The sequence below is a fragment of the Diceros bicornis genome, chromosome 8, assembly GCF_020826845.1.
Source record: "Diceros bicornis minor isolate mBicDic1 chromosome 8, mDicBic1.mat.cur, whole genome shotgun sequence".
Taxonomy (NCBI): domain Eukaryota; kingdom Metazoa; phylum Chordata; class Mammalia; order Perissodactyla; family Rhinocerotidae; genus Diceros; species Diceros bicornis.
In genome coordinates, this window is record NC_080747.1 from 48,241,585 (window position 1) to 48,266,691 (window position 25,107).

Genomic DNA, 25,107 nt, shown 5'->3' on the forward strand with positions numbered 1-25,107 from the left:
TATAAATTTAACTTATTTAATGTTCATATAACTATATCAATTAAGTAATATCACTCTCCCCTATTAACAGATAGGAAACCGAGGGGTTAAATAACTTCCCCAAGGTCACAGTGCTAGTAGAGCTGAGATGAGGTGGTCTTGCTCCAGAAACTGTGCCCTTAATGACTATGCTGTGAATAACAGTGCTAGAAATTCAGATAAATCTGTGTAGTTTTGCCTTATAACCAAAGCAATATTTCAGAATATATTGGTATTTATTTTGGCAGAATGACGCTTATTAATACAATTTTCAGTAAACTATCTCTATTTTGAATATCCCTTTTCAGAAAAATTTTAAATTTATACTCAAAATGTGAAATTGTTTTAAATATATATCCATCCACCAGAATAGAAGGTAAAGAAAAAAGAGAGAGAGAAAGAAAGGGAGGAAGACTCAATTTGTACTTGATTGATCAGTTTTAAAGGTGTCAACTGTGAAAGACATCATTAAAATTTGGTTCATGTTCCTTCAGTATTTTTACTTCCTAAGATAAATCTGTGCAGATTTTAAGAGGGGGCAGCTATACCAGTTTGGTTCAGTAAAATAACCTTTTACATGCTTAAAATTTTTAATGTCTTTCATATACATTTAACACTTTTAAGCAAGATTCCTTATCTTAAGTTGTAAGATTCTAGAGATTAGGTTGCATGTTTTATTCAGTGTCCCTAGCCTAGTGCTTTGTATTTCAGTGGGCACTCAATATTAACCTCTGTTGAATGAATTTATTATATCTGAGCATAATTTTTTTTTATTTTTTTATTTTTTATTTTTGTGAGGAAGATCAGCCCTGATGCCAATCCTCCTCTTTTTTTTTTTGCTGAGGAAGATTGACCCTGGGCTAACATCTGTTCCCATCTTCTTCTATTTTATACTGGACGCTGCCACAGCGTGGCTTGACAAGTGGTGCATTGGGGCGCACCTGGGATCCGAACCTGCAAACCCGGGGCCACCGAAGTAGAGTGCGCGCACTTAACTGCCGCGCCACTGGGCTGGCCCCAGAGCATAATTAATTAACATAAATCTTTGGTCTGCATAGATCTACTTAGAAAGATGCTTAGAAAAGTAATGTAGTTAATATGTAGAATAATTTCTGAATGAATATCAGGGCCTAGAGTGAAAGTAAGACTTACATTTAACTTTTTTTTGTTTTAAGCTCATGGTATTGGTAATGAATGAAATTTTATTGCTATTCTAATGTTAGTAAAAATTATATTTGTGGAAAATGTTTATACAAAGTAAGTCCCAAATCTATTTATACTTTATAAAACCAGTATATTTAATTAATTAATTTGACCAGTGAGATTGAATTATTTATTTCAGTCAGTTTAGGGGCTGGGAAATAAACACTGTAGTAATACATGCAGAAATGATGTCCTTTAGATTACTTATTCGTTTTTATATATGCTGCCCATATTCATGAAAATAAAGAAGGGACAGATGGTTACTAGACTTGTCATGGTGATCATTTCATAATTTATATAAATGTCAAATCACTATGTTGTACACCTGAAACTAATATTTTATGTCAACTACACTTCAATTAAAAAAAATGAAGAAGGGAGAAGGTATACAGATGTTCTAGTCAGGAAATAAACTTCCAAGGAATTAGGAATACCTTTATTTGATAACCCATTTTTTTTCTTGTTTGCAGGATTCAGACTTGGGATATTGGTGTTTCTGTTTTTGAGGAGTATTTCTTTTTGAGTTTTTTTTTAAATCATCTATCTTGGAATACAGAAGAGGAACCAGAAAGACACTTGTTTTGTTTCCCGTTTGGAGCGCTCACTCCTGGGGCACGCTCATGCCCGAGCACACAGCCATGTGGCCATCACAGCTACTAGTCTTCGTGATGCTCTTAGCGCCAATAGCTCGTGGTAAGACCTTTACTTAGATTCTTGTGTGATGCTTAATATTGTCTCACTTTTTTACACTCGACCCTTTTTCTAAATCTTTGCTCTACAATTTTGCAGCTATTCCCTACCCTATATTAAAATGAGTATATATTAATATGGCTAAGTAAAAGGCCATAATGTGTACCTTAAGCTGCAATAAATAGGATTTGAAGTTTGATTTCTTAAAGTGCCTATTGAAATTTATGTATAACCAAAGGGTTTTTTGTTTGTTTTTTAAAGAACTCTAGCATGTTTTATTGTTTGTTTTTACCACGCTTATGGAAAATCAGCTGAATTATTAACTATATCATTTATGCTGAATTTTTTGGTTTACATATTTTCGTACTTAAAAATAATTTTTAATGTAGTAAGTATGCACATTTGAAAGAAAACACCAAAAAATCTGCTTTCCCAAAGTACCTGTAATCATTTATTTATGGGTGTTTACTACTCTGTTCAATCTTTAATACACAATCTTTAATACATGCAAACTAAATCTGTCAATAAAGGGAAATTGTTTTTGTTATATACTTTTTAATGCAAACAAGAAAAAACAAACATCAAAATAATATGAATATATGCAGGAAAGTAATTTTACTGAAACATGCTAATATTCTCATAATAGACTTGTATACTCTGTTCATTTAAACATCTTGGTATTTATAACACAAATATGATAGTTAAGAAATGATGTACCTTTGCAAATTTTATAAAACATGCAATTATTCAATAAATAAACAAGGCAAATTCTGTACAACTTAGTATAATATTCACTGAAGCTCTCTAAAAACTGGCAAATTTAAGTTTATATGTATTTTCCATTTTTACAATTTAAAGTTTTTATACTACTTATCATTGGTTTGCACTAAGCTGAAAATCGGATAATATAGTCACTATGTCATATGTTAATGGTAATTATAGCAAAGAAAAAGGGACACAGCTGTATTTGCCACTGCTTAGGAGGTCTCAAAATATTATAGTGTAGCAAGCAGCTGAAATGAATTTTCAGCCTCTTCAGCTCACTTTTGGTTTGTAATTGACTACAAAAATCTGTTGTAGTTCATCAGTGATGCAATTCCGAACTTGGCCCATATTCTTAAGTTTCAACATGAATTGCATTCTGCTGTCATTATAAAAACTGGATAAAATAATTTCTGTCTCCTTTGAAGTTTTCCTCTAAAGTTCCCCTGATTTAACACATTTATTTCTAATAAATCACTCTAATAAGAGGTAGTGTTTTTTTAAAAAAATGAAATAAAATTATACCACCATCTAGTTTTAAACGATGTACATTTGTCAACAATTTCAAAATGTTTCCTGAATTCATATACTGATCCAGTACATTTCACATACTTGGGCACAGATAACATTTTGTGATACAGGACAATAAAAGAATTATGTCACTTAACAAGTGTTTTTCTTATTATTTGTATATCTAAAGATGATTCTAATTAGATTTTTTTATGTTATAAAAATGCCTCACTCATAAGGTTATTTGGAAGGTTAAACAAATAGTATATGTAAAGAATCTAGCATAATGCATGACAAATATTAAGTGCTTGAACAAGTTAATTTCCTTTATCTTGCTCTCTGTCCCTCAGTTTATTTTTGTTCCAGTAAATTGTAACAACCAGGAATTAGCTAACCATGAGAGCTCTTTCATTTGATGTTGATACTCAGGGGGCGAAAAAAATATATACATATATAAAAATACACATATACACACACACACACAATTCATGTTTAAAAAGTCAATCTAAAATGACACTTGTTTGAGGAAGGTATGTTAAAAATATCACAAATAGACATTATAAGAAAAACTCTTTTCAGAGCTGAAATTTCTGGTCTCCAAAAATGGACACCTACTATGTATTTCAGTAGGGCCCAAACATGGCTGAGCCATAGATCATGGGTCTTGGGTTTGGACCTGTAAACACACACACACACACACAGTTTCTCCAACTAACTCTGAGAAGTATTTTAAAACTCCTAATAGTGCACATAGAAAATTGACCTGGTATATAAAATATTTGGGGCTAAAAACTTAAGTAATCTTTTCCATTTTATGTGAACTATTTTCTACTATCTTGACTTTGAACCATATCAGGCTAAACATTATAGAAGCTTTCTACTTATAAACTTCATCTTTATTACCTTGCATAGGTATTTTAAAACTTGCACCAGAGAAAATGCAAGTCAGTTTTGTCGGCCTTCTATAGAAGTCTTCTCCATTGCCTTTGTGGTACCACTTCTTTTATTTTTTTATTTTTTTTTCGTGAGGAAGATCAGCCCTGAGCTAACATCCATGCCAATCCTCCTCTTTTTGCTGAGGAAGACCAGCTCTGAGCTAACATCTATTGCCAATCCTCCTCCTTTTGTCCCCCCAAAGCCTCAGTAGATAGTTGTATGTCATAGCTGCACATCCTTCTAGTTGTATGTGGGACGCGGCCTCAGCATGGCTGGAGAAGCAGTGTGTGGGTGTGCGCCCGGGATCCGAACCCAGGCCACCAGTAGTGCAGCACACGCACTTAACCACTAAGCCACGGGGCCAGCCCTGTGGTACCACTTCTGACTTGTAAATAAAGGGCTTCACTGTGAACAACCTCTGGAACCCAGTTTGTGCACAACTAGAGGAATGTATGTACCTTTGATCAGTGCTGAAATCTGACAGGATAGACATTTTTAGAGTCCCCACCAATCTTGGCTTAAAGGAATACTGCATAACCTAAAACCTTAGACGACTGAGTTAAAATGGATAGAAGTACTCTTGTTTTCAAAACATCCCCTGATAGTATCTCACTGTCTACTGTTGTTGAGATGCCCAGCAAATAAAGCCCTCCTGACCATAGAAAATTAACTTTACTGCATGTGACCTGAATTGCTATCCCGTTCTCCAGAGCAAATGATAATGACGACAACTGATTTTATAGCCATCAACTTTAGATGTATCGGTACAGTTAGTCCTCACCACAATCTTATGGGTTTAATATTATTTATTATTATTAACATTATCATTAACTTTTTACAGTAAAAACATCGAGGCACAGAGTGGTAAAGGAACTTGACCGAAGTTACAAAGCTATTATGTGACACTGAGGGATTTAAAATGAAAGACCTGGTTTCTTGAGCTCTGGTCTTAACTGCAAGTAGAGAATCAATTCCTATTAAGGCTATGCTTCCCTGCAGAGAAGCCCATCTCAACTCTCCTGGTCATTTGGGAGCTGGTGAGGCAGAAACGCAGGTCGCCTGCCTCTTCCACATTGGGCTTTGAAAACTGACAGACCTGAGATAAAATTCCAGCTATGCCTCCTGCTGGCTCTGTGATCCTGTTCTTTGGTCAACTCCTCAGATATCGTTTATCACCCACTATGAGCCACAAAACTACGCTAGCCGCTAAAGATATGATAATGAATAAAAGATTCCTAATTCTTCCCTCAAGGAACTTACAATAACTTAAAAATGTACTTTTCATCTACAAGAATGAACGTTTATTCCATGCAAATTATTTTAAGGGATGGATAGAATAATATATGCATAGCTTCTAACGTAGTGCTTGGCATTTGGTAAATCTTCCTTACATTTTATTTTCCTACCCTTAACTCCCTTGATATAGAGCTAAACGCCTGAACATTAGATAAAGAAAATGCATAATTATCCTTATTCTTACCCTGAGAATTGAAAGAAATCTTTTTCTACTTGAACCTCAGTATTTGTTTTGCCAGAAATTTCTTAATACTAGTATCTAAACAAAATTATTTAAACTGATATGTATGAAGGCTTAGTATATAATTGTTAGTATATAATAGTATATAATTGTCAGTGATACAAATATATAGTCAGTGGTAGTAGTATATAATTATCAGTGATATATTTTTTGCATGACTTCTACATGGGTAAAATTAGAAACCAAGCTAAAGAATTAATTCTGAATGATGTTTACATTAGTTGAATAATCTCTACATTGTCCTAGAAAGTCTGGCCAGTATTTTATACAGAAAGACAAAATTAATCAGTACACCCACATTTGTGTGTGTATACACACACACACACACACACACACACACTATTTTTTAATTAAGAAATGTCTCTGGTTCTGTGTTTATCTGTCCATATTTTATGTCTCTGTGTACCTCTGTATTTCTCTTTTTCTGTTTTCCATGACTGTGCCCCCTTCGTATACAGCATAAAACCCTTGTCTATAATGCAGTGAGACCTGGCAGAAGTAGGGAAGCAGCTAAAGTAGATGGCCAGTTCTTTTTGCTGTTAACTAACGTAGTGTTGCGTGAAGGTAGAGGATTGTTTGTTCTATTGATGTGGTTGGGAGCAAGGGAATCAGAGAACAATTATCCACTGGTAACGTGGGCACCTGGGGCTCATCCTGATTGGCTGTAAAGGAATACCAAGGTCCAATGTGGGCCTGGGCTAGGAGATCTGGTCCTAGGAGGTGACTTCACCCAAGCCATAATGGACTGGAAGTTGAGAACGTGATTGAGGTGCTTAGATATTTTAATATCACATCTTAATTAAACTGTACTTATAAATTGTGTCACAGTTGAAAAGATAAAAAACAGGAGCTTACAAAGGGGAACAATATTTTTTATAGTACCTTTGCAGAAAAGAATAGAGTTTTAAAAGATTCTTCTATAACCACCATACGCATACTTGTTTTCTGCAAGTCTATTTTTTTGTTGTCAAAGTTGCATGTGTATTTATATATTCATGGACATCACAGGCTAACCTGCTTTTTATTATGTTCAAGGAGTTAATTACAATAAACAGTTCTTAACAGGGACAAAACAATGACAACTGCAAATATATTTAGTACAGTATGTTATTATGTAATTTGCATTTTGTTATTAATCTATTTTTACAGTTATAATGCTTTTTGTGTCGATGATTTAAAATCATACCCATATATTTTTTAACTTCTAAGTTGTGAAGCTTGAGAAAGTACAAAATTTCATTTTACTACATAATATCTTACCATATAATAATTTTTATGAAGTCGTGTTTTATTAATTGTGAACAAGTCAGGTTGACTTCTAAGCTCTGCTTAACTTTGTTATTTTTAGAAATTAATCATCCTTGAAATGTTTATAATGTTTGCCAGCCTAGGTAATTTGTAATACTCGCAGTAATATCACTGTTTTTATGGTTAAGTACATTATACAGAAAAATCTTTGTCATGGTCATGATATATGAGGTTACTGCAAATGCATCCAACACCATCTGCATTAGCTACTTGCTACTGAATTTCAAAATATATATTTCATAAGTTAACTATGCAGTCTCTAATATATCACATTATAAACGACAAATATGCATGGCTGATAGCTTCCCTTCGTAAGAATGTATTTAGAAACCTTCCTTGCACGCTTGATAAGCAGGTTAGTAACTGGAAAATTTCTTAACGCTTTCACACTTGCAAAATATGTTACATGTGAATTTTATTGTAGTGATACTCTGTCAGTAATGTGTATACTTTGAAAGTAAAATAGCATTTTCTTATTTTTAGATTTTATCTATTTTGACTCTTTGGGGGGTTTAGGATCGTATATTATTTTTTATATTTCTTGGCCTTGGGGTGGACTGTGACTGCAATAGGGTAGTTGTTGTACACTTGATGTTGAATGAATTTAAAAATATTTGGGTATAAAATATATAAATACCTAATTATCTGTTTTCTTTTTCTTTTCATTGCTATTTACTTTCATTCTCATTGTAAGAATATTGTTCTTATATTTATAATTTCATATAAGTAACCATAGTACATTTTCACATATTTATTTCCTTCATTCTGATTGGGTAATGATTCCTTAATGACCAACCAAAAGATTGAAATGCAATATGAAAGAGTCTCATTGATTTGTCATGTAAATAAGAGACTATATGTTGTATTATGATCCATTTTAATTTGACAGTTTAGAATGAGACCATGTTGAAAATAGAGTTAATTCATTCTCTACTTTTTTTGGTTTTTAATTGATAAATTGAAAGTAAATTCTTTATATTTTGTTAATAATTACGTTTTTCTTTTATTTGAATCTATATTTCCCCTATTTATCATAGCAGAATTAGTTTATTTAAATATAGAAAATTGTCTTCTTATCAAAAAAAATCTATCATATATGAAGGATTTGATCAAATAAGCTAGGCCAGCTAAGGATTTGCAAGAGAAATATGCTAATTGTGCTCTCAAAGGTAATACATACAGGTCTTCATACAAAAAGAGGCTCTCACAATGGCATTTGATAAGCTTTCTGTGTTTATTTCATCTACACATATTATAGTTTGTGGTGATTTGAATGTCCTGAAGTCAAGGTTGTAACTTACTGGTAAAGTACAAGGACATAGTCTCATATATTTCTTTCTTTGTCATTACCAGTGTCGCCTACCTTATTGTCAAAGTAATTCTCCTCACACAAGTTTAAATCAGAAAGTAAAAATCCAATAATCCCATGACCCAGTGATATAATTAATATTAATGTTTGTTAGATTTTTCTTGCAGTCATATATGTGTAGATATTTTTTAAAAAATTGGAATAATGTTAGAACTAAAATTTATCTTTCATTTTTACTTAACCTTAAAATGCAAACATTTCTATGTTCTCATTAAAATTTTTAAAAATTATAATGTTATATCATATGAAGGAATCATTGTTTATCTAACCACATGTTGATGGCTTAACATTGAAGGTCATTGATATATTACCATTACAAATAGCACTATAAAGGAACACGCCTGTATATAAAATTGGACTATATCTCTGTACCCCTACAAGAAAATCTCTTGAGAAATGTAAACTAAAAGAATGATTCCTTTTTAGATTAATTAATAACTATCTTTAATGGCTAGTAATAAATAATGAATACAACATTGTTTGTTATTACTACAATTTATTTCAAACAATTCCACAAGTTTTGGTTACTATAATAAGGAACAAAACATAAATAAGTACAATAAATATTGAAATATTAAGATATAATTATTATTTGTGGGGGTATAATGATATATCTAGAAAATTCAAGAAATAACTTTCTCAGAATTAATGAGAACACTTTGAGTTCAGATATATATTTCACTCATACATATATGATTTGAGTCAAAACAGCAATGAAATGCATGAGTTACTTAGGAAATAGCATAGCAGGAAATGTATGGAACCTATGAAAAGAAAACTCGGAGACTTTACTTGGAGTTATAAAAGTAGACATGCCATATACCATGTTCATGGATGAAAAGACTGAGTATAGCAAAATTGACAAATATTTCCAAATTAATTTTTGTAGATTTTTACACAACTGCATTCATAGTACCAATGTGAGCTTTCTATGTAGAAATTCAACAAAATTATTCTAAAATATATATTGAATGTTAAATAGAGAAAAGTTAATAAAAATGAAAAGAATAATAGGAAGGCACTTGCCCAATTGATAGTAAAATATATATTATAAAAATACAGACATGAGGGAGCTGGCCTGGTGGCATAGTGGTTAAGCGCGTGCACTCTGCTTCAGTGGCCCAGGGTTCGCAGGTTCGGATCCAGGGCACGCAACGAAAACACTGCTTGTCAAGCCATGCTGTGGGGTGTCCCACATAAAGTGGAGGAAGATTGGCACGGATGTTAGCCCATGGCCAATCTTTCTCAGCAAAAAGAGGAGGATTGGTATCGGATGTTAGCTCTTGGCTAATCTTCCTAAAAAAAAAAAAAAAATACAGTAATGAAATACAAAATCTCAAAGTTAGGGCAATTGATCAGTTGTAAAAACGAGATCCCTGAAACAACATGGCAGTTTATATGTTGTGTTGCAATGTGATAGGAATGACTCTTCAGAAAATCAAATGTCTATTGACAAGAAGTAGTCAAGTAGGAATCAAATCAATTGTGTGTGTGTGTGTTTCAAATTATATATTATGAAACTTCTGGAAGAAGAGTTCTTTGAGTTATCTACCTTAATCTCCATTTTTGAGCAATATATTAGATAAGATAAACTAGGCTGTAGTCACAATAGATTCTAAAATTAATAATGGCTTCTGGAGAATATTTTCTTGTACATCAAACATTCCAAGGCAGGGAGGCGTTTCTGGTCAGAGTGTGTGTGTGTGTGTGTGTGTGTGTGTGTGTGTGTGTATGTGTGGTGGTAGGTGGAAGGTCATTCTGTTGCTCTCAGTTACTCAGAGACCCAGTGTAATGGCAAGAGGCTTCCCAAGTCATTCTGAGGGTCATTACCGTTCCAGTCCGCAGGAAGCAAGAATGAGCATTGTGGATATTCTGATGGAAAGTTTTTATGTATATGCTTGGAAGTAGTGCACATGACTTCTGCTTCCATTTCCATTAAATAAAACAGGCTCATAGCCACACCTATAAAGGAGTTCGAAAAATGTAAGCCTCTTGTGTTAAAGGAAGAAGATATTTATAAAAGATACCATAGAACTTTGTTTTTTTGAAAAACAACACAAATTTGGATCTAATGCACTAATATCTTTTTTATATGTATAAATGGAGGGGTTTTTTTTTACAGCTTAATTGAGATATATTTAATATGCCATAAAATTCACCGAGTTAAAGTGTATAGTTCAATGGATTTCAGTGTATGCACAGTTGTGCACCCATCACCAGAATCAATTTTAGACTGTTATCAGTCCTTCAAAAAGAAACCCCATACCCATTAGTAGTCACACTCAGTTTCTCCTTCTCCCCAGTCCCTGGCAACCACTAATCTACTCTACTTTATGTCTCTATGGGTTTGCCTATTCTGGACATTTTGTATGAATGGAATCATACAACTTTTGATCTTTTGTGACTTGCTTCTTTCGCTTAACGTAATATTTTTAAAATTTATGCATATCATAGCATGTATTAGTACTTAATTCTTTTTTATTGCCAAATAATATTCCATTGTATAATATACCACATTGTATTTATCAGTTGTTGAAAATTTAGATTATTCCTTCTTTTTGGGCATTCTGCATAATGCTGTTATGAAAATACATGTATAATTTTTTGTATGAACATGTTTTCACTTCTCTTGGGTATATACCTAGGAGTGGAATTGCTGAGTCACATGATAACTCTGTGTTTAGCATTTTGAGGAACTGCTAAACTGTTTTCCAGAGTAGTGGCACAATTATACATTCCAAACAGTAATATGAGGGTTCTCATTTCTCCACATCTTCACCCTCACTTGTTATTGTCTGTCTTTTTTATTTTAGCCATCCTAGTCAGGAGGAAGTAGTATCGCACTGTCGTTTTGATTTGCATTTTCTCTAATCCATAATGATGTTGAGCTTCTCATGTGCTCATTGGCCATTGGTATATCCTACTTGGAGAAATATTATTCAATCATTTCTCAATTTTTAATTGTTTTTGTTATTGAGTTCTAAGTGTTCTTTTTATTTTATTTTATTTTTTTATAATTTTATTTTTAGTTATTTTTTCCCCCCAAAGCCCCAGTAGATAGTTGTATGTCATAGCTGCACATCCTTCTGGTTGCTGTATGTGGGACACGGCCTCAGCATGGCCGGAGAAGCGGTGCCTCGGTGCGTGCCTGGGATCCGAACCCCGGGCCACCAGCAGCAGAGCGCGCGCACTTAACCGCTAAGCCACAGGGCCGGCCCATAAGTGTTCTTTTTAGAAATATCTTTTTTAGAAAAGACCAGAAGGTATCATTGTTAGAATACATTTAGATTTGAGAGTTCTTGAGACTGCATATTCTAAGAGAGGCTTTTTGCCTGGATTTGCTTTAAATCTCTTCTCTTTTACATTCACTTTGAAATCATATACCATTTGTCTAGCCTCACACCACCTCCTATTTTGTTTACATATATGATTCCTAAAAGTAGTTCATTAATTTGGGTTTTTATTATGATGACAGAAACTAGTAAATGGCAATGAATGAATCTTCACTCTTGTATGTGAACTGTATAGTGGTGACTTATACACAAAATAACAAAGTAATTCATTGGGTTCTTCAGTGTTTCCAATTACTCCTCCCTACGAAAATGATAAAGAACATTAAGCTTTAATCATGGTGGCCAAAAAAGTATCTATTTTTGTTCTAATCTGAATTCTTATCATTCCAGATTTTGGAAATTATTTACATTTTTTGTATCTTTGCTCAAATTATATTATAAATATTGAATTTTCCATTTTATTTTCATAGACTTTTTCTCTAATATGTTCTGCAAACTATTAGAAGCCTTTTTTACTTCATCTCAGGAAAGTTATGCAATTCCTCATGTATCTTTATCAAATCTACATATTGTATGTTAGTCACTTCTGGGCCTACTCACATCGCATCTTTAAAGAAACAGACAAAGATGAGAATCAGAAGAGAACCTGAGATTTTATATGGCAAGAATCCTAGCAAACTTGCACTATTTCAGCCCACTGTGCTTATCTGAAATATTACTATTTGGGGAGGAAGGATTAGGAGAAAGCTAAGTAAAGATAATGAATGGTTTATAAATGGTGATATTTGAACAGCTCCTACAGTTTTAAGGAATCATGAATGGAGGAAGACGTCAACATATTTAGAAAGTAATATTTATGTGAAGCTCAGAAAGTGAAGTGTACAATATTGTCTAATTGAAGCAGCTTTAGAATCCTAATTTGCATGGTCCTATTGAATGAAGAGAAAGATCTCAGGCCTTAGAGTCTAATTCCAGTTCTATTACTTCCAAGATACATGACCTTAACCAATTTGATTCACAGTTTCCTTATTTGTTAAAGGGGTGATTAGGCCTACTTTGTTATAGTATGAGGATTAAGTAAAATAATGTATAGAAAGGCCCTAACACAAAGCCTCACACATTTAATCCTGGGAGAATGTGGTCATTAAAACATACCTTTTGGAATTAGAACTAAAAAAACAAATGACCTGGATAGTAAGCAAAATTTAACATACAACACTATCTTGGGATCACTTACTTTTCATAGTGTTTTTCAAAGACTGCATTGTATATTCTTAATCCTCAGATGTGACAGTTTCTTTAATTATGAGCCTGTACATTTGTACACACATTCCATCATTATATTCAGGACTCACTCACTGGACTGTAACTAAGTCTTTAATGAGTTACTAATGAACATCTTAAGCTTAGATCAGCATTAAAAAAATGTTACAGAGTGTTGAAAAGCTATTCAGAGTATAAGCCTGTTGCTTTTAATTAGACTGTAAGCCCAATAAAATTCCCTGTCTTCACTATTCATCCCAGGTTTGAAGAAATTGAATAGTGAGTGACAGGTATACCCTCACTTTGATATTACTAGTTTAATGTGAAGATAAAGGGGATAAATTAATTGAGCTAAATTAGAGAAATCATTGATTTGATTATATGCAAAGATAAAAATAATATGCAAAACCAAAGTAGCATTTTACAATGATCCATTTTTTTCTTAGACTCAGATGACTTTAAAACAGACTAATTTTATTATTGCATTAGAGAATAACAGATGACATGAAGAAAAGTTATCGAGATATGATTAGATCATGAAGATGAAAAAAAAACCTCTATGTTTATAAAAAGAATGAACAGTCGGCTTTCACACATTACTGCCTGTCTCCAAGCTGTTAGAGATACCATAAAAGTAGTCATCATAGACACTACCTGAATTAGATCAAGACTATTCTTTTCTGTAGCTCTTGTTACAAGTCAACAATGATGGTGACTATTTAGCAATGATTCTTTTTTTTTTCCTTTTGATAGTGAAGTTGGTGAAACCATGAAAACCTTAAGGGCACATGATTTAATAATGAAGACAGATAATACATAAAATTCAAAGCAACAGGCTGATATGATGCTCTCCCTCCAGGGAACACTACACATTTGCTTAAAAGGAAGCCTTTTAGACTAGTCACAATAGCTCAGGACAGTTGGAATAGCTGTGATAGCCCAGATGTTTTATAGGTCACAGGCTGTTGTTAGGAGGCCGGCTTGAAGTTGTGCCACAGCACACAGATAAAAAAACCACTATGTTGATTTTTAAAAGTAGGTGTCCAATAATAATTGCACGCTGTGTATATACCACCAACATAATATAATCAATCATTTTGACATGTGAGCCTGTTAACCTGTCTGCTTTCTTGTTAACCAGAATCTAGGCATTCATTTTGTGTGTGTGTTGAAGAGGGGGTGTAGAGGGTAAAAATCTCTCACTACCAGAAAAAATAGATAAAAAATTTTCATTCTTCTCAACTATCTTCAGAGATGCCAGTTACGATTAACTTAGGCTAAGGAGAAGGAATTCACTAACAAGACAGCTCTCTGTCAAAATACGTATGCTTTTTCCCACATGTCAAGTATAATTGGCTGTGTGATTAAGGAAAAGTGGCCCATTACTATAGTTATAAAGATTTTTAAAGAAATCACTAACTTTACAACATTCTGAAAGCACAGCTTCCATACCATTAAAATTTTAATATCCTTTATGAGGGGAGTAGAGGAAAGGAAATTAAAAGAAAGCCAGTACTCTCCAAATAATAAATTCCAGAGTTTTATTTTTGTTACCATGAATTTAAATCTGTTTGCATTATGTTTACAAAGAGGCAGGTGTTTTTATTTAGAAAAGAAAAACTATTAGTTATCATTCCTCTGATGAATAACATGTGTAATATGCATTTTATTTAATTTGAATGAAAATAATGTCTTTTTGTCAGAAGATGATTTTTTGTGTGCATGAGGAAGATAAGCCCTGTGCTAATATCTGTCAATCCTCCTCTTTTTTTGCTGAGGAAGACTGGCCCTGGGCTAATATCCATGCCCATCTTCCTCCACTTTATATGGTATGCCACCACAGCATGGCTTGCCAAGCAGTGCGTCGGTGCGCGCCCGGGATCCAAACTGGTGAACCCTGGGCCGCCGCAGCAGAGTGCGCGCACTTAACCGCTTGTGCCACTGGGCTGGCCCCCAGAAGGTGATTTTTTAATAAATTTATATCAATAGCAGAAACTGTACTCTCTGCTTACTCATTTTAACAAATGTTTGAGGTATTTACATCATAATATTACAATCTAGCCAACTATTACAATGAGTAAGCCACAATTTTTTCCTCTATTTTTAGGATATGGAAGATGCCAGACTTGAAAGCCAACTAAAAAGTAATCTTTAAATATTGTTTCTTTTATTTTTTAACACTAGGAATTGTTTTCCCTTAGCTTCATTCAGACCGAGTGTTGGACTTTTACACTGTTCTGAGAATGTCTTATATAGCTTTAATAACTTGATTGTTCAGTCTTCTGGCAAAAGTTCAACCATAATATGTTTTATTGTAACAAGCTATGATGTAGAGAAGAAGAGTGAGGAACCTAATCTGAAGGGAAAATTGCTTACCCACGTAGGGCATACTAGCACTTCATGAAACAATTCAGTCTAGAGAAGGAGTCTGTTGAGTTGAATTGAATAATATCCAGGTTTCCCATGAAAGTTGTGTCAACGCAAATAATCTATAATAAATCAAAATTGAGGTGAGTTTATTATGAGCCAGATCTGAGGACTATAACCAGGGGCCTGCCTTCCCCAAGGAAGGAAGGGCACCAAAGAAGTGGGATGTACAGAGTAGTTATATGCCATCCTGGAACAAAGAACATACATCACATATGACAGGAATATCTCTTTTACTACTACCATGAGATACTTAGCTGGCACAGCGGGTCAGTAGTCACAAGGTGGGCACAGCAGGTCAGTAATTAATCCTTAGTTTCCAGGAAGAGATGCTTATCCTTAAATAAATGCCAATATTGTGGGGGAAGCTACATCCCTATTTTTAAGGGCATGATTCTTGTCTTTGGGACGTAGTAAATGTTTAAAGCAGATGTGCAATGCATGCTCAAAAGGCCATGTCAGGCCCTTTTGGAAAAACAAGGTCAGGCTGAATTAGTTTTAAACCAAATGGCTTCCTCATATACTTCAGTATATCCTATTGCTTTTCATTTATTTATCAGTTGCTTCATCATACACAGGTGGACAATTTATCACTATTGAGCCATTTTCTTATAAGACCTGGAATTGAAACAGATTTTTCTCTGTTAGAACTTCTATATTGTAATTTCTACCTGTGGCATCCTTAGTTGGGTGCTTAAATTGGAACTTTTATGACTATTGTTAGGCGATTACTATCCAGCCTATAAAGAAATTATGCAACTGTCACATACACCTTAGAGAAATCAGGAAAGAAGTAATCTTTTTATATGGCCAAAAGAAGGTGCTGGGGGAAAGGTAGAGCCTTTCAGTATGCAAAAGGAAGCAGGATTGGAAAATGTGCCTTTACTTGCAGCAAAAGAAATGAAAGCAATAGTTTCTCTCTCTCTCCTCGTCTCCTCCCTCCACCCGCCCCCCATATATATGTACGTTGCACTGAAGTTGGATTAGACATGCCATATCAATCAACCATTTGTTGTTATAGATATTTCAGTATAATTTCTAGCATTTACCTAGCTCTTTGCAGTTAGCTGAACACTTTTGCTTGCAATAGCTTGCTAGGAGTGAATACTCCTAGCAATGTTGTGAGTCATAGGTACTGGTATCAGTAATTTAATATGAAAAAAAATAGACTCAGAGCCATCAATCTATGATGCAATGGCATTTCAAATAGTTGTTAGAAGAAAAACTCAAATCAAAATCTCTTAACTGTCTCTGGGAAACTTCTTCCAAAGGCATTTTAATAACCTACTAAGCATTTGCCTTATTTTGTAGAACTATGATTTAAATTAGAAATAAACCAACCAAAACGACGTATAGAAGAATGAGCTAGAATATTACAAAACAAAAGAAGTAAAATTAATAAAGTTTCATTTAAGGACGAAATCAATATTGTGTTTGCTTATTTAAGCCTTGGAAATAAAAAAAACCCTCTATGATTTTAAATTTTTAAAAGATTTAAATTTTAATTTAAAAGTAGATTTAAAATTTTAGATCTTAGTACAGAATGGAAGGGAAATAGTGTGAAATTTCATGCTGATTATATACATAGTGAACAGTTTAGGAAAAGTGTGGGAAGACTGATACTTGGAGAGAGATTTGGAAAGCCTAAGCACTAGGGGAAAGGATTTCCTGCTAGGAAGGATAATTTGAACAAAGGATTAGGCAGGTATGTATAGGAGGATACGTTTTGTAGCCAAGAGATAATAGTGGAAGACAAAATTGAATATGTATTTTAGGGTCATAGCTGTAATTACAGTACATTTTAAACTCTATAAGGCTCATAATTAGCTAATAATTAAAAAGATATGATAAAATATTACTCCAAAGCACAAAAATGAATGACTTTTGAGAAACATCGTTAGTATATGAAAATTAAATCACTTTTAAGTGATAAATATGCTTTGGTGGTGTTTTGTTGTTAGCATTTCTCTCACCTTAGGAATATTTTCATACTGCAGCCCATTGTTTTGTCTCGATTCCAAGCTCATTATTATGATCAGTAGATGTTTGGAGGAAGAAGCTGGATAATTGTCTGAATTGCACAGCTACTCATCTAAGGAAAACAAGAAGACAGAAACAGTTGAAGTTGGTTAGAAACAATGCTTATTTAGTATTTTTTTTATTATAAATCGGTATTGATCTCTCAAAGTATGTACCATTGAAGTCTGATATTTTTTATATTTATTTCAATTGTAAGCTCCAAAGATAAGATGAAAACTCTGGTACTACCGTCATAAAGACTTTACCTCTTACATGCTCTTTATTTTTCCTATTCTTGCCTCATATTCACCCATGACCAATATTCAGAAACTCTGATGCTCTGATGGCCTTTGATGTTGGAGACTATACATAAACAGGGGGAACATTTTGATCATTTCAGTAGATTTTGAAATATTAATTTTTATATTTCATGCTTGCTACTGGGAAAGCTGAATCAAAGTGTTTAAATAGTAAAAGTATCTGAATATGAAGTGATTATGTGGGCAATTTGGGTATAGCAATAACTCATATTACTTATGATGAATGTTAAATATTATCTGTGATTAAAGGAACTCAAACTTTTCAAAAATTAGTGAATTCCTTTTTTTAAAAAAATCAAGTCTTAATTAGATACACAATTTTTAAAGGAGATAAGAATGAAGTTTGCTCTCTCTCTGAAGAAGGTCAGAAAGAAAGAAGAAGAAAATGTGTTGGCCTTATCATTACTTTCTGTCCCAGAACCAAAATTACCTTTGAGACATCTTAGAGTTACATACAACAGAGTTTGAAAATGTGGTCTCAAATGGAGATGGCAGAGGAGTATAAGGGGAGTACCTTTAAATTATAGTTAACGCCACAACATGCTGGAGTACTTTTCATAGTTAATTTGAAAGAACCCTTTCACCTTACGAATCTGGAGAATAAAAGAGACATTTAGGATGTGAAGACTATCTTCAAATATCTGAAGACAAGTACCTTCTTAGGAGTAGCTTGATGTGTTTTGCAAAACCCATTTGTATAGAATTTAGTCAAGTGAGTGGAGAATGCCAAGAGTATAGATACCACCTTTCTCGACGTGAGGAAGAACTTCTGCTTCAAATGGACTGGGGTGCACCAAGGACAGAGTGAGTTTCTGATCACTGCCTCTTCCTGTGAAACTTGGGAGATTTTTAGCAGGAATGCTCTAAGGGTTATTTATAAATAATCTTGCTTGTGAGTTGAATGATTTTTTCCAGACTTAAGATTCCATGCCTCTAATGGAATACCAGACTTAGAACTGTGATGTTTATCTTGAAGACTTATAGCTTAAGGAAGACAAATCAGATTTATATTTATAACTCAAATAAATATTTCCCCAGAAGTCATACAATATTGTGGGGGAAGAAGGTGAATCCCCCTCTGCCCTTTCCCTTAAGGTTCTTATGGCTGGCCAAAAAATTAACAAGACAGGTTAGCAGGAGAAAATAATACCAAGTTTAATAACATGTATACATGGGAGAAACCAGAGACACTGAGTTTCTCGACGCAATAGCAGAGATTCTCATCTTAAATACCATCTTCAGCTAAAGACAAAGAAGGATGTTGAGAGTGGGGGGAGTCAGTTACAGATTACCACTAAAGCACAGTAAACAAGAGTAAGGTTATTATGCAGATTTAAGGCCTCACCTTCCACATTGATAAGTTTCTAGAAATGAGGTCTTCCCCCCTCTTCCCAATACAGAGAGGGAGATACCTTTACAAATGGAGATTTCTCTTAGAAATGTAAATATTTGTCTGGCAACTCCTTGCAGGGCCATCTAGAGAATGTGGCCAGAGAGAGAGAATTTTTTGATAAGATGGGCTTGTTGGTGCCTTTCCTATTGTAACATCTATTTTACATTATATTGTAGCGATCAGATAGTAACTCCTTCCTGGAACAGATCTTCTATGTCAAATTCTTTAGCCAGTTAGTGGGGGAAGTCAAATGCCCATCAGAGAAAACAATCAAGGAAAAAGAGATATATTTCAGGGTGGCCAAATCTTGATCTCCCACAATATCTTAAGTGTAACATATGCAACATTTTTTAAAACAAAAGTTAAGATTTTTGCTCTGTTCTAATAGCCCTGTTCCATGTGGGCAGGGTAACAGCCTCTCCCCTTAGGCTTCCACTGATCTATGACACTGGGTTGCTTTTATAGACATGATGAATTTAAAGGAGAGTCTGATGTATAGACACATAAGATACTCCAGCCTCATAGAACACATCGAAGTCTAATTTCCTTCAACCTGAGAGTCAAAGTCTACTTAAATTTCTGGTATTTTTTATTCCTCAGTAGCACTCCAGAAAATCATTTTATTCTCTGATCCAGACCTACTTTTTCTAGGTCCCTAGACCTTGCTTTCTAGTTCAGTTTGAGCATGTCCTTATTTCTTTTTTAAGCTGAGATTCTTTCATTTAATACAGACACCATTATATTTTTCAGCTGATAGTGATTCCACTTTGTATGCATTTTAAATCAATTGTCATTCTCTACCTACTCTAGAAGTTGACCTTTCCTGAAATAATTGATCTCTGCTTCAGTAGAGATCACCATTCCCATGTCTTTTTTCCTATCCTGCCCTACTCTTCCTTCCCAAGAGCTGTATTCAACATCCTAACCAGATGCTTGATTGTTTACAAAGCTCATGATCTGGTGGTTGCTTACCTCTCTGATCTTATTCCAGACCATTCTTCTCCCAGCCGACTATACACAGTGGCCACTGTGCTGTTTCTTGAATAGACCAAGGTGGTTTCAGCCTGAGGCCATTGCAGCACCTGGAATGCTCTTTACTCCTGATTTTCATATGACTAGCAACTTCTAATCTCATTGAGATCTCATTTTAAATTTTACTCCCATGGATATGTCTTCCCTAAAAACCTAAACAGAGTAGCCTTTGCCTATGACCTTATTTAAACTTTCTGTAGATGACTCATATCTATATGGTATTTAAAAAAAATTATTTATCTATTTGCATATTCTTTGTCTCCCACACCAGAATGGATGATTCATTGAAGTAGGTACGTGGCCTGTTGTGTTCACCAAAATCTCCAGCACCTAGAGAAGGACCTGACACATAATGGGAACTCAGCAAATATTTGTTAAATGAATGAACAAATAGGTGCATGCTCCATCCCTCCAAATGTCCTTATATGTTAATTTGGCTGAGGGTAAAGTCTCAATTTTATTATAACTGAAGCTTGTAGGATAATGTAGCTTTATAATCTTTTGCTAATTATTTTCTTCCAAAGAGTAGTTATAAAGATGTTAGAGAAAACATGCCTGTATGTATTCATGTAAAAAGTAGTTAAAAAATTAGTCACATTGTCATTTTGGGCAACGAGGAGAGGGATATTGTCAAAAGATCAGAAAAGATGTCACTGGAGTTAAACATCAAAGGAGGCAATTACTTAGAGATTTTGATTTTCACAACTTTTTTGCTCTTAAAACTTCTTTTCTTCTTTGACACCTTTTTCATTCACACAAACTATCAAAATAGCGTTCAGATTACCTTTGGCCTAGGTATTTTAGTACTCATACATTATAATGAGTTTAAATGAAAATGTTGTTTCAGGGCGATGCCTTAGAGTTATATTCTAAACTTTTTCATCATAGATGGATTATTTAACAGATCTCTTAATATTATTTTTGTTTTCTATAAGGGCTGTATCATTTCTTGTGATTTGGAAGAGAATATGTTTTTTATTCTTCATGTGCAAGTATTTTATATATCAAGAAACTGTTGTGCCACTATATAAACTTCTAGTGTTAGAAAGATGATCTTAAGATTCTCTTGCATTAGTGAATTTCTTAGTTTCTCTCCTGATTGTTGAACGGTAGCCATTATTAACGTGTTATTAAATATGCATGTTATAGAATGTTAAAAATAATTGTGTAAAGCAAAATATTTTTCCTTGTAAAGTCTTTTCCTTTCTGTTAGCTGGAACATTTTCATTATCATTCCTATTTATTAATACTAGTTGCAATCAGTGTAGAGAAATGTATATCTTATATACTGATTGACCAGAAAAAAATCCTGTACTTAATAGCTGTTTTTCATAGCATGTAATGTATGACTGTTTTGTGAATAATTAAAAAAAACATGTGTGCAATTTTATTTTTTCATTATTGTCTTGGTCTTCCATATTTATTCATTTATGTAATATGTACCATTTGTCAGTTAAATCACTGTGTATATGAATGGCAAAAATGTATGTATATCGTTTTCACCTTAATGTCCATCACAGATCTTAATACAGTATCTTTCAAAAAATGTTAAATGACCTGAAACATATAAATAAATATAAAATAATCCATGTAAATGTAACAATCCAACAAACCAAACAAAACTAATAAAAAAACACCTCTCTGAAACTTTCTTCACCCATTACCTTATCAGGTTTTTTGTGTGTAAATGTTTAGTTCAGTAACCAATATTTTTATTTACACTTATAGATATTAATGCCCATATTAGTTTTTTGTGTGTAAATGTTTAGTTCAGTAACCAATATTTTTATTTACACTTATAGATATTAATGCCCATATTAATACCCTACTATTCATCAGAAGACTATGAATCTATAAAAATATAAATAATATTTTTTCAAGTAGCTTTCTCTGCTTTCAATAATTAAATCTAATTTTCTAATCACTGCTAGGGATTAGGATGAGGTTTTGAGCTGACTTAAGATAGTGTTTAACTAGGCCAGAACTACACAGCATCACGCTAGGGACCAGGCAATATGATCTCCTCCGCTCCAGGGTTGGCTGAATGGGGCCTGGGGTGGCTGGAGCCCGGGCCTTGGGCCTGCAGCAGAGAGCGGCCTTGGGAATAGCCTCTAGCAGGGCTCCTGCGAGGCCGGCCTGAGCTGAGCGGAGTCTGATGGTGCGCCCTGCGGTCCCCGCAGGTGGCAAGCACAATGAGCGACATCCAGCCCTCGCTGCTCCACTGCGACACGCTGAGCGCAGCCCAGGAGGCGCTCTCCCACCCCGCCATCTCCTTCAGCAGCCAGCTGCAGAGCGCGCCACTGCTCATCGCGGACCAGGGCCCCGTGGAGCTACCAGAGGAGTTCGTGGTCCAGGTGCCCAAGGAGCCCAGATTGCAGCCCAAGGTGCGGCCAGCGGTGGGGAAAGAGGGCTGGGGGAGGCTGGGTAGGGGCTTCTGGAAGGCTCAGTCCCAGGCAGTGCCCCAAATGTGTCTTCCCACATGCTTTCTGCGTCCACTCACTGTGGCTGATGTTTGTCCTAGGTATCCTAGCCAGTTGTTTACAATGCATGCTTGTTCTACACTAGAGCCTCATCATTATTTCAAAATGTTGGACTTTAATTTTCTGACTGGGTTTGAAATATCTTTGCTGTATCACAGGAAATTTAAAATTACTTTCAGCGCAATTTCAACTATTGTAAAACTTGATTGGTTGTAAAAGACTTTTTAGCGTTTTTTGAAAAAAAAAATTCTCATTAATGGAAACCACCAAGACTTTGAGGAGATTATGATGAAAACATCTTGGTCAGGAATTGTGTATAGTCATTTAAAGTATAAAACCTGATAGAAAAGTGATGGTTACGGAAGCAACCTAATTTTCTTATTAAAATGTAGGAAAGTACTTTATTTATAAATATTGTATCTGCAGCTGGCAAGTACAGTGAGTGACATCCAGCCCTTGAAGCTCCAGTGAAGAATATTATATACTATTTGCATGAAATTCAATACTATTCTTTCCCCCAATACTTTATATTTTATTTTATCTTTACATAATATTAAGGCAATGTAATTTTTCCTTTTTCTCACTAAACTTCATACAGGCACTCTTATCCCCCTAATACCCCCAGAGAATATAATATATAATATAATAATAATATGGTATGATATGATAAGATGTAATATAATAATTATATTTATAATTTTCTTTGTGTGCCACAACATGAAAAAGGCTGAGAAGTATTTGGCTGGTGGAACCATGCATATCAAATCTTGTCCCAAAACACAGTCACTTCTCCTACCCCGTAATTCTTCAAGGGGGTATACATACAAGAAATACTAGCAAAGGAACATGAAATACAACTATGTTAGTTGAGCTTTCTTCTAAACCCCATTACAGAATTCTCTGGTAAAATAAGTTGGAATACTTTGTTTCAGTTCAGGAACTAAGGGAAATGCATCGTAAATCCTTTTGAGATTTAAGAGACCTATGAGAGTTAAACCGAACTCTAATTACTGCAGCCACATAGAAAGAGTAAGTGTGTGGGTAACTTGGCACTCATAGTAGCTCTGTCCACTCAGTCACATTGTTCAATCAATGGCCTGGAATCTTTCCATTCAGATTAGCATTTCTTCCTTGCTGGTGATGGCTAAGGGGCAGTGGTGGTGAGTGAGTGCATATACTTTCACAGAAGCATTTAGAATTGAATCCAACGTGTTCTGAAAATTCAAGGAAAATGTGTAGTAAAGATTCCTTAAGAACGTCATTTTTTTCTTTTCTGCTTTCTGTTTTGCATTACCATTTCAAACCTGAAATTCTCTAAATTGGGTGCAGTTATATTTTTCCCAGAATGTGCTTCAGCATTCACAAAGTTTTCATCATGATATTGGCTTTTGATTTATATTGTAAAATAATAATATAAAATCAATACAATTTAATTTACTCTAATGCATATACATTCATCACAATTTCTAGTACTAATGAAGAAGAAATCCAGAAACAAAGTTTAATTTTTGAGTAGATGTTATAAATGTTTAAATCAGCAACTATAACATCAGTAGATGTTATAAATGTTAAATCAGCACACACACACATGCACACCTGCTGGTAATTCTGTCTTGTGACAAAAATTCATGATATCAGTCAGTTAGAACAATTTTTCCTATATAACTTTTACTAAGAAGTTGGCTGAATTTAAACTTTCCTCAACTTTTATAGCTTAATAAGATTTTTTTATATTACTAGCTTTTTTTGCCATGTATGTGGCAGGTTACAGTGTAGTAATGGGTTTTAAATCATGTTTATCTATCAAGTTACAAGAGGAAAATTGCATTATATCTGTTTTGGACAGAAACAAAAATGAGGGTGCAAGGCAACCTGCACGTGATCTCATAAATGGAGACTGAGGTAAATGTCATGTGATTTAAAAGGAGCCTACAGAATCATGTTAATCTGTTATGATGAGACAATACTTTTGATAGTTGCCTTTGTGCAAAAGTAATTTTATCAGTGAGATGGAGAATAACTGAAGGTCATCTTCTAGTGCTCCCTATAGAAAGAATAAAGAAGAATAAGTAAATATTACAGGGGCATAATCTTTCCTGATATAGAAGATAGTACATATAGCCAGAGCGCTTGGACAGGTATTAAAAATGAAATTGAAAAAAGAGATACCACATTACCTTGAGCTCTTCAAATTGAAGACATGGGCAAATGCAAACAAGAAAATGTCAGTGAAGTGCAGCTCCCTCGCTTCCGTCCCTCCTCCTCCTTTCTCAAAACAAAAACAACAGTCTGTTATAGAAACAAGGTACTTTAAGGTACAGGAAACTCAGAAATAAGTATAAGTAATAAAGACTGATATTAATGCAATCTTGGATTGAAAAATAAAATTGGTAATACTTTTTAAAAAGTTGACCTCTGTTTGTTCTATAGATATAGCCAAAAAACAGGTAGAAATGCACTAAAAACAATCATAATGACATAACAAAAACCCTTTTGTTGGTTTGATATTAAACTTTGCCCTTTTTTACATTCATTTGACTCTGGATA

The 25,107-nt window shown here is 34.2% G+C and overlaps 1 protein-coding gene across 14 annotated transcripts in view; it reads left to right on the forward strand.

Moving 5' to 3' along the window:
• The window catches only part of ADGRL3 (adhesion G protein-coupled receptor L3), a 784,802-nt gene that overhangs the window by 286,651 nt on the left and 473,044 nt on the right, over positions 1–25,107 (forward strand). For 12 of the 14 annotated variants that reach the window (XM_058547158.1, XM_058547157.1, XM_058547171.1 and 9 more), the window contains 2 exons: positions 1,692–1,914; positions 22,261–22,464. The exons of 1 other annotated variant lie outside the window; for it this stretch is intronic. In XM_058547158.1, coding sequence (XP_058403141.1) covers positions 1,842–1,914; positions 22,261–22,464 — 277 coding nt within the window. In that variant the 5' untranslated portion in view covers positions 1,692–1,841. The remainder of the gene's footprint in view (positions 1–1,691; positions 1,915–22,260; positions 22,465–25,107) is intronic. One more of the 14 variants, XM_058547168.1, reaches the window with a different exon arrangement.